Genomic DNA, 10759 nt, shown 5'->3' with positions numbered 1-10759 from the left:
CTACCAAGGAGGTGCAGGATATGGGTACGATTAAAAAAGAATGCGTTTGAGTACTATACGAATTTACTGCCGAAAATAACGGCGTTACAATTCCAACACTGATAATAATATCACCGACAACAGAGTCTGTGTGATCACTCTGGCCTGTCTCCCACACAGAGGAGCTCTGAACTGCCACGTGTATATCACTCCTTCTGACCTTGAAGCACTGGTTGTTACTATATGGGACGTAATGGGAGTTTCGCCTCTTGTTCTATAATCTCTTTGTACACATGCCCCAGAGCCGGGGCACTCTATGAGTGAAGCAGCGCATTGTGCACTTGACCGCTTGTAGATCTGCTATGTTCACTGGTAGTTTGGGTCCCGTGCCAAACGTCTCTTTCAACGTCTCTTTCTTTACTATCTGTATATTGTATAGGAGGATTCACATACTGTGTGTATGGAGGTCCAGGTTTATTAGTGAAGCCACTAGTCTTCTTAGACACACAGCTGGATGTTGGAGACTCTGGTCTGTCAGTTCCCTCCTCTCTCTCCACACACTGACTCATCTTTAGGTCTTTCTTAATTAAACCTGTCAATGTTACAGTCAATGAAATACATCAGAACACATGGAACTGCTGAAAGCATGATTGTGCACAACGTACGTACAGACGAGTGTGCACACAATGTCTGTGTGCGTGCATGTGGAGGGAACTCATTGAGAATTTGTTATTATTATTATTTTTCTTTTTTACATTTATTTTTATACAATAATTAAGAACTAAACGTGGCCCACTGTTTGGGAAACTGTCTCAGAGCAGTCTTTACAAGGTGATTGACATTAGCAGGAGTGGCCAGTCTGACTGGACCTACAGTACAAGAATAAACATGCTGTAATCCACTGTAGTCCAGGAAGAACTGACATTCTCTACTATGATATCGTGTGGGAAAATCATGTTTCAAATAAATAAATAATACAAAACACATTCCATCATGTTTGTTACGTCCTCACCTTAATTAAAATGGTGAAGTGCCTTAAGTATCTTTCTCAGGGACATATAGCAGATCTACAAGCTCGTAGCGCGCCACCGAGTGGCGCGCTACGAGCTTGTAGGCCAAGGACGAGCTTGTAGGCCAAGGACAGGACTCGAAACAGGGACCTTCTGTTTCACTGAAAAATAAATGGAAATACTATAAGTAAAGTTAAAGTTCTTCAACATTAAAGATACTAGTCTTATTATAGACTGGTATTTGCTATTTTAGGAGTAAATGTATTTGGAATATGATTGTCAAGTTATGTAATATATTTAGCTTGAGTAAAGTACAGTTTCACATTTCAAATAGAAATATTGTACTTAAGACTCTGCTACATTTCTACTTCTATAGGAGCGACTTTTGGAACATACTTATAGCCTAGTATATACCACTTAAGCCCTATTTCAACCAGTGCTTGAGCAAGACTCGGAACCCCTATTGCTCCTGTCCAGATGTGCACGTGCCTTGCTAGCTTTCCTCCACCATCGGTGTGTGAATGAATGGGTGAATGTAATGCACATCTATGTAAAGTGCCTTGGATAAACGCACTATATAAATGCACCATTTACAAACTTGTGAGCTTGAAGATCGGCTATTTTCACAACTTTTTAAAATGTCTTATGTTCTAAATTCTAATACATCAATGCATTGATATGAAAAATAAAGTATATTTGTACTTTTGAATACTTTGTACTTTTGAATATGTTCTGTGATGGGCAAGCTACTTGGAAAATGTAGTAAGCTACACTACCAGTTACTCTCGATTAAATGGTTCCATTTGTACAGTGTACAAATGGAACCAAATGGACCCTTACAGGTCTGTAACTCTGAGATTGTAGCCTACAAATGGAACCAAATGGATCCAAATTACTGACAGTAATAACAGTATAAACCCAGCTGACAGGACTAAGACATTTGATCAGATCTACAAATAAACATCTAAACCTACAGACATCTTTAATATTGTGTTAAAGGAGCAGATCACCCCCAAAATATCAGTTTTTGATGCGACACGTCATGAGCTTGTACATCTGCTGTTTTTGCTTCATGCTGTTATTTTTTTCTTGTTTTAAGTGAATGTGAGAGTCGTTATGTTTGCCTGCTGTGAGTTGTATACATTTTTAACCAATGAAAAGTATGAACAATATCTTGTGACTAAATAATAACTACATTTCTTGAAAAGTAACAGTTTTGGTCATACAATTTTTACTAATTATAAATAATAACACTTAATTTCAACACTTACCTACATGTAGCAGCAGGTCCTTAATACATTTCTTTCAACACTTACCTAGCAGCAGCAGCAGATTGTGTTCTTCCCAGCGTGGAGTCAAAATGGATCAAACACTGTTAATGTTCCAACATGACACACCTGTGTGGACTTTGATTCTGAAATATGGCAGCTTTACTGTAAGTCATGATGATAAAGTTTTATTTATACAACACTTATACAACGTTTATACAACGTTACAAAGTTCACTGTGGGACACCACTAAAGTCATTCCTCTGAGGGCAGATACTCCACCAGGCCTGGTGGCCTACCCAGGGCTGTGTCTGCGTCTTGTCATTATGCATGACATTGTAAAATAGTGATGAATACATACGGTGGCTGGGTCTACAAGTCACCGGTCTGTGGGTTACCTGTTCAGCATAAAGTGATCAATATATGCTTTGTCTGTCTCTCTCAGTCTGCTTCTACTTAACACTTTCAGCGCCTCCTGCTGGCCATTTGAAATGACCGCAGGGAGCCAGCAATATCCAGCAATATCCATAAACAAACGAAAATAAAACATATTTCAAATTCTTTCAAATTATTTGCCAGCTAAGCGGCTTGCCTCCTTGCCTCTTTTTTAAAATCTTACCCCCACACCCCAGCACCAACCAACCAACCAAATTGTAGAATGAATTAATGTTGGCCAGACACGTGTAACTTATGTGCAAGCTAATTGGTGGTGAAGACCATGCAGTCATACAGGGTCAGCAGGTCATTAATTATTAAACATCACATTATGTATACATTTTCAGAGAAATGTCTACAGTATGGATCTCAGTCGCGGCCTGGGCCAATTTAGCGGTCCAGGCACCTTGGCTGCCTGGTAATCCAGCATGACAGTGTGTTGCGGGTTCAAAAAATTTCACATTTTGGGCACATTTGGGCAAGTGGCTATGGCCGTTTTTAGCCCAAGGAGTGTATTTTGTGCAAAACTAATGCTTGGAATGGATTCAGAATCATGAAAACCCCCTAGTTTCCTTATGCTACTTAAAGCATAAGGAAAGTTTGATTTGTTGCCTTATATAGGATGTGAATGGTAGGTCACATACTGTAAACCCCTATAAAAGATTGCTCAATACTGACAGCAACTGATAAGCAAGTGCATTCATGAATATATGCTATGCTATAGACAATATTTTAGGCCAATAACATTTTAGGCCTACCAAATTTCCCACTCCACAACCCCGACTGCCGGACTACTAGAAAAGTGGTGATGTATATGGCCATAACCCGTAGCTGAAACATTATACCAGGGACTAGCTAGCCTAACTTCTTGGCCAGAATTTCTTTTTTTTGCCACTGGCAGATTTGCGTCTGGCCACAGTTGCGAGGCTAACCAGGGACCTCCATATTAAGATTTGTGTTCATTTTCAATGTGTAGTGTGCCACATTGTGAGCTTGTAGATCGGTCCAATATGAACTAAAGGTATTTTTAGTTACCAACCTATTAATGAATGTTGTGTTGAATATGCTCCGCAATGATGATGATGGAAACGTGAACTTAGTGAGCTTCTGGACTCGTGGATGCTGTTTCATTGTATCTGTGATGACATTGTTTATCTTTATTTTTGTACTGACTTAATTCTGTTAAGTGTCTGGCCTTTTTTGTTGTTCAGTTTTGTTTCACGTTCTGTTTCACTGTCTCTTCTTTTTGCTTCTAGGTTGTCAAAGGTTTGTATGTCTGTCTTGTCATGTCTGTCTGTTTAAAAAAAATCACACCCGTGTGAACTGAGTGGTGCAAATCCCCCCCTCTCTCATTAGCAGGCAACAGTGCAGCACTATCTCTCTCTCTCTCTGGCACAACAGCGCCACTTTTGGTACTGGTGCTCATTAACGTCACACACAAACATAGTCACACACATAGTTGAACACGGACATTGCTAAAATAGGAGATATACGACCTCATAGCACATCATGTAACATGCTATGTGCTTTATAGGCCCTATCTGCTATTTCTTGAAGTCCAATGACCCCCACTTTCACTATGAGAACCCTCTAGAAACTAACGCGACTGGACCTGACAGAGAACATGCCACATCAGCTCAAACTCAAGGAAAGAGAAAAGGCGTTCACACACAACTAAACCCAGAGTTTTTATAGTGTCTTGAGCTCGTTAGCCAACCTAGTTCATCTGGTCCTCCCAGGTGATGACACTCAGGCTCGTCAAGGCTTCAGGTAGAGGAATGTGGAGAGGCAGAGAGGGCCTAGCCTGGCTAATAAGCCAGACCGAATCAGCCGTTGGCACAAAAATAATTGCCTGCCGGCGGATTACGGTCTGGAGAGGCTCAATTGTACGCCCATTTCCTACACCAGAGAACTGGTGTGGCCAATCGGGACACGGTATGCAATATGGGCGGGCTTTGGTACAGTGACGTTCAATGCTTGAGACCTTTGACTGACAGTAGCTCTGACCAATTGCGTCAAAGAGAAAATGTTTGAACCCGTCCCCCCCAGGAAACGAGATCCATACACAGCATCTCCAGACTCAAATACCACACGACAGTGTGATTTGAGTCTGGCTTATTAGCCAGGCTAGAGAGGGCCAGGACAGAGAATTAAGGGGATCGAATTAGCCTCGGTAACCAGGATTTTATTTTCATTCACATTAGGAGGGAATATGTCGGGGTCATCAATATGTGTCCATGTCCAAATGTGTCCATGGCAAATTAAAGATTTTGCAATTACTGAATGTCCGTTTGCATGTTTTCTTCAGCATATTATGTAAACTCACTCAGTGCCACAGGACGCCTTTGGACGCCTCCCCCTGATGTCCTAGAGTGCCAATGGCGCGTCACAGCTTGCATTGTGCGGATGAGATGTAACCCCCTCCCTCTGTCTTCCTATTGGTTGACCCACATGTCGTCACAACAAACGGCCCCGGGAATAATGACGTCACAGATGTAATAAAGATGTACGATAACAATAGTTATGTTATGTTTCTGTATTGCTTACATTCTACAACTAATCTAATGCTATGTTTATGTAGCGGTGTGAACTTTGCCTGTATTGTGTGTTGTGCGATAGAATTCAGTAGTGGAGGAGGCTGAACAAACAGTCAAAAAGGACACGCACATCTATACCTTTAGGCTGGGTGCTGGATCAAAATGTCATATAAGAAATGAAAAAATCGGCACACCAATTCAGGCTCCCAAGTTTCTTTACTTTTAATCAGGTAACGTTTCGGGCCGCAGCCCTTCCTCAGGTCTGAGGAAGGGCTGCGGCCCGAAACGTTACCTGATTAAAAGTAAAGAAACTTGGGAGCCTGAATTGGCGTGCCGATTTTTTCATTTCTTGTGCGATAGAATTCACCCAAAGTCTTCAAAATGGTTCGGCAGCAGCCGTTTATTCACTGGCGATATAGGCTGGCGATAAACGTGGAAATAATACAATCAGGACCAGCGCAGCTTTCACATCAAAAGTGCAACTACAGTAAACATCAAAACAAAAAGACACATTAGCGTTTGTGCAGTGATGTTCACCTCCTTATACAATTATAGTATACAAGTATACAATTACGTTACATTTACACACATTGAATATCACTTTTGTCACGCTAAACAGCTGCTCCAAATTTAGCATTAGTAGTCATCCATGACTATGAGGTCACGTTTCTGAGCAGGGGGAGCAGGGGCCTGCTGGGCCATCTGGAAGATCAGCCAGTGGCGCATCCAGGATTCAAAGCCCTGTGGAAAACAACATGTTTAGATAAACATTATACCTGTACACACATAATAAGAACATAGGCCACAGGTTGTGCATGCATGTGTGCGCCGTGCATGCATGCATGCGTGTGTGTGTGTGTGTGTGTGTGTGTGTGTGTGTGTGTGTGTGTGTGTGTGTGTGTGTGTGTGTGTGTGTGTGTGTGTGTGTGTGTGTGCCATTGAGTGTGTGTGTGTGTGTGTGTGTGTGTGTGTGTGTGTGTGTGTGCCATCGAGCGTGCGTGCGTGCGTGAGTGTTTGCGCACGTGCATGCGTGTATGTAATACGTATACATGTGCAAATACCTTCCACTCAATCTCCTCCATCTGTTCCTTCAGGCTCTGCAGGTTGGCCAGGAATGTCTCATTGAACTGGGGCAGCTGAGAATTCTGATGAGGAACACACAAACACAGTCGTGCTAATCTACTACTGTATAAAGAACATGGAAACACTAACACAAGTTGTGCTAATCTACTACTGTATAAAGAACACGGAAACACTAACACAAGTCGTGCTAATCTACTACTGTATAACAGAAGAACACAAATCTACACAAAAGCTACACAAATCTATTATGTAGCCGAGGAGAAGACTTGCTGTGCTTAATTACCTGCAAGAGATTCTTCACCTGCTCCTCCACGCTGACGGTTGCAGCAGTGTCCTCCAGTTTCTGGTGGCATATAAATAGAAAAAATGTATGAATGTTACCGGTTCAGTTATTTTTTTCCCCGCCCAATATTGAAACAGTTCAGTGTTTCCACTGAAAATGAAATGGTTCAGAACCCTAACAGACAACAGTTGGTTCGGAAGCGGAACCAAAACAATGGCCGCCGGTTCCGTGAAAGCCCCAAGGTTCCAAGAATCTAGAACGGAAGCCGTTATATAGAACCAAGGTTCTTTTAGTGGAAAAGGGGCCACAGTGTGATGAAAGTATACCGTCATGGGCTTGGTGGTGGCTGCGTCCTCCTTAGTGAAGTCCATCAACAGAGGCATGCTGTCCATCATAGGCATGTTACGCATCTGGACATCTGGCACCGACAAATGGGAGTAAATCAACAGATTAATCAGGGAATTTGACCCTGGAGATATACTGTAGGCATGCCAATGTGCCAATAAAATCAACTTGACCTTTTCTGGACCACAAGTCTGACACACTCGGTATGTAATGTATGATGGCAAATTGGCAATGATGACAAAATGTCTATTTACTAGTCCTGGAGATCAGACTGGAATGTATAGCACAGTGGCTTACAGGTTCACAATAGAGAGTATGCGCGTGACATCATCATCAAACCCGGAAGTTATGCAGGAATGCCTACTGAGTGGCAAAAAACTACTTTCTGGCCTTGACAACCCATGCATCCAAACATAAAAGTCCTATCTGATTGCATTAAACAACGTTAAACAATGTTAAACTCACTTTGCATGTTGCTTTGCCACTCGATTCACTTTAAGCATGCGCATACCCTCTATTGCGTGCCATTCAGTCAGTCCTACTGAAACCTATCCCACACCATGTCAAACTAATATAGATTAGAGAACTATAGGACACCAGGACACTCCATGGTAGGATAGAAAACCACCACCAGAGCTACTGATGTCCAGGGTTCTTATACAAACTCATTATCATTAAAAGTTTCTCTATTACTATTTAAATCGTTTTTTACTTCAACCCCTGCAGTGAGCATACCAATCAAGTTAAATTCCTTGTACGTAGGCCTACTGCAGGAGAATTATATATTTCCATCTGATTGTCCATACACATAGCAACCTTTATTTTTTCTTCTTCTTTATTTTATTTCATTAGACTCAGACACTCCCTCCCCAGTCAGAATAAAAGTCATGTAAATTTGAATTAATGCAGAATTGTAATTTGATGTGAGTGGACCTAATTTAACGGACTAAACGTTTTTTTTTTTTTAAATATATAATTTAACAGGAAAAATCCTGTCTCTCACACTTATGCCAGTGTCCAGTGATCACCCTCTGCTGTGCCAATGTTGGCACCCGTGCCTAAGGTTGCCTACCCCTGGCCTACTGTATGCGTAAACATGCTCCCTCACTCATGACATTCTTTTCTCAACCACAGAAATAGTCAGACCAGTTCTGCAACATTCCCAGTTCGTTCCCTCATTTATTCATTCAACATTCAGTCTCGATGAATTTGCAATATAGTATTTAAATCTCTTGAGTCCTGAAGATATAGTATAGCATTCATACTACTATTCTTTACAAATAAAGTTAGTATCAATAATATTAGGCTATTCCTTGTGGTACTGCACAGTCTTGCATATAAACCCGGCCCCTGTGCAATTATTACATTATTATTATTTATTTCCTTACTCCGCGTCCGGGTGTTCTTCAGCTCTCTGCGCATGTCCTCACTGTCGCTCTGCAGTGAATGGATCTGCTGGTTCTGCCCAAAGAGCAGGTAGGCAGTGAACACCTGGCTGGCCACTAGCAGACAGGCCAGAGTGGTCAGCCCTGCTATCTTGAATGCGCGTCTGTTGGAAACCCTATAGTGGCAGCAGTGGCACAGAGGAAAATGTGAATCCGAGTTGAAAGAATTAATGTCAATGGAGATATGCAAGGGAAACGTGTGTGTGTGTGTGGGGGGGGGGGGGGGGGGGGGGGGGGGAGGAGTGGATGTAACCATTAAATATGATTGATAATCATGAAGCCCTTTACCACTCATTGAATAAAAGAAGGCTTGATTTTCTTGCAGTTGCCCACAATATCTCACATTACAGAAACTAGAGTGGTGCCCGTACTTGGAACACTGCAAGTTGGAAATGAATGCCCCACCCAGTTATATGGAGTTCTTTATCAGGCATGCCCAAATGTGGAGTCTATGCAGATGTCAGAATGATGTCAGAACAGGCGAGCTTTTTGGCAGAATGATTTGGGGATTGACATTGAAAATGAGCATTGGAGAAGAATTATAGCAAATTTATTCAGTATAAGATTATTCATAGATATTATTTGACACCGACTAGATTACTTAAAATGGGAATCGCGGATAATAACACATGTTGGAAATGCAAAGAAGAAATTGGCAGATATATGCATATGATTTGGGACTGTCGCATATACCCTTTCTGGTGTAGGGTACTGGAATTCCTTGAGAAATGGGTGGGATTGACGTTGCCCAGGGATCCGCGGCTCTGTCTATTAGGGGACAGAACTGCTGTCCCTGGCATATCTAAAAATGATTTCACTATTATAAAGGTTGGACTTGTTACCGCTGCCAGAATACTGTTGCGTCTTTGGAAAGTCCCCAGAACACCTGGGCTTAAAGAATGGAATGAAGAAATGATCAAAATAACATCATATGAATGGTATGTTGGGCAGGGTAGATGCAGAAAGCAAAATGAAAGTGACATGGGATGAATTCTGGATGTATATGAACCGTAAATGAACATTCATTTCCTTGCTGTTATTTTTCTTCTTTTTTTTCTTCTTTTTTTTTCATTTTAAATGTTATGTTTCTTGGACTGGTTATAGGTTATAGGGGTGATCTGGTCCAGATCCCGGGCAGAGGCTTTTGTGCTGGTTCTGGACAACCGGCTATCCGACCGACTCGACACCGGGCACTACACTCCATGTGGTGATGTGGAACGCGTGTGTCGGTGGGGTGAACGGTTCTCGAGTTACAGACGTACACAGTACGTAGCCTACATACAGAGACATTTATAGATAGATAAATAATGAAAGAGAATTTTGAGTGGGGGGGGGGGGGGTGGGTGGGGGGGGGGGGGGGGGGTGGAAATGGGCTTCCAAAACAAATTTGAGAAAGGCTAGTAGAGCCTAAACATGTTTTTTCCAATCATTTTAGAGGCAACCCTAGTTGCTAGGCTGACACCTTCTCCTATTGTTTGTGAACTGCCAGGTCAGTTCATTGTCACTGTAAAATTAAAGTAAAAGTGTCCTGTGAGTTCATATGGGCTGGTCTACCTTGGTAGCATGACACTTCAATCAATCAATCAATCAATCAATCAATCAATCATATCTCACCCTCTGGTTGTTTCTGGGGGGACAAGGGCCCCGTACTCCGTACTGTCTGCCAGGCTCCCAGTGACCAGTGGAGCATTCTCCTGAGAAGTCGCCATTTGTTGAATAATAATACCTCCTGTGTATGGAAGGTGTGTGTATGCAGTGTAGCGTTGAAAGTGAAGTGAAAGGTGTAAAGTCCTGGAAATGAATGTGGGCTGGGTTGAAAAGGAATGCCAGGGCTGTCATTGGCTGTATGGAGCAGCATTACTTGTTGATCGAGGCAGACATTAGTGGAATAATGAAGGACCCAAAATAACACCTTTTAAAGGGCCTAATAATATAATAACTGTATAATAAGCTGTAATGAAAGTAATTTCAACTAACACCATGTACACTATAAAGCTTCTGATTTCATCTAATCGCTACAATTATAAAGTGAATAGATTATGTACTTGTATAAATAGAGTTCCCCTTAGAGTATTTGTGTAAAGTATTTCCCCAAATATGGAGTTCCACGTGGAAGCTGTGCTGTTATTAGACCCAGTCTCGTTTATGAAGTCTTATGATGTGTGGTCAATTATAACCTTTTGTTATGTCCCTAATATTGGTGGTCTAGGCCTCTAAGGCACCCCTGTAAATCACCTTTTCATATAGGCACCCCTGAATTACATTGTTACTTTCAGTGGTTATATTTACTGTAATGTACTTAAGTACAATTTTGAGGTATTTGTACTTTACTTGAGTAGCCTATTTCAAAATTTCTAATACTTTTACATCTATT

The 10759-nt window shown here is 41.7% G+C and overlaps 1 protein-coding gene across 1 annotated transcript; it reads right to left on the bottom strand.

Moving 5' to 3' along the window:
* Positions 1-5609: 5609 nt before the first annotated feature.
* cd74a (CD74 molecule, major histocompatibility complex, class II invariant chain a) lies at positions 5610-10144 on the bottom strand. The gene is made up of 6 exons (XM_079494836.1): positions 10000-10144; positions 8329-8501; positions 6922-7013; positions 6596-6655; positions 6291-6374; positions 5610-5970 (listed from the first exon to the last, which is right to left on the bottom strand). Exons 1-6 carry the CDS (start codon positions 10092-10094, stop codon positions 5866-5868), a joined length of 609 nt encoding a protein of 202 aa, XP_079350962.1. The 5' UTR covers positions 10095-10144; the 3' UTR covers positions 5610-5865.
* Between the last annotated feature and the right edge of the window lie 615 nt (positions 10145-10759).

Source organism: Electrona antarctica (assembly GCF_951216825.1).
Source record: "Electrona antarctica genome assembly, chromosome: 1".
Classification (NCBI taxonomy): domain Eukaryota; kingdom Metazoa; phylum Chordata; class Actinopteri; order Myctophiformes; family Myctophidae; genus Electrona; species Electrona antarctica.
Note: the sequence above shows the minus strand (reverse complement) of the source record. Positions and strands in the feature narration are given on the sequence as shown.

Coding starts and splice junctions, on each gene's coding strand:
- cd74a (XM_079494836.1), bottom strand. CDS start 10,094: ATGGCGACTTCTCAGGAGAATGCTCCACTGGTCACTGGGAGCCTGGCA. Junction 8,502..9,999: donor CCCCCAGAAACAACCAGAGG/GTGAGATATGAT, acceptor CTGCCACTATAG/GGTTTCCAACAGACGCGCAT. Junction 6,375..6,595: donor AGGTGAAGAATCTCTTGCAG/GTAATTAAGCAC, acceptor GTTCCTCATCAG/AATTCTCAGCTGCCCCAGTT.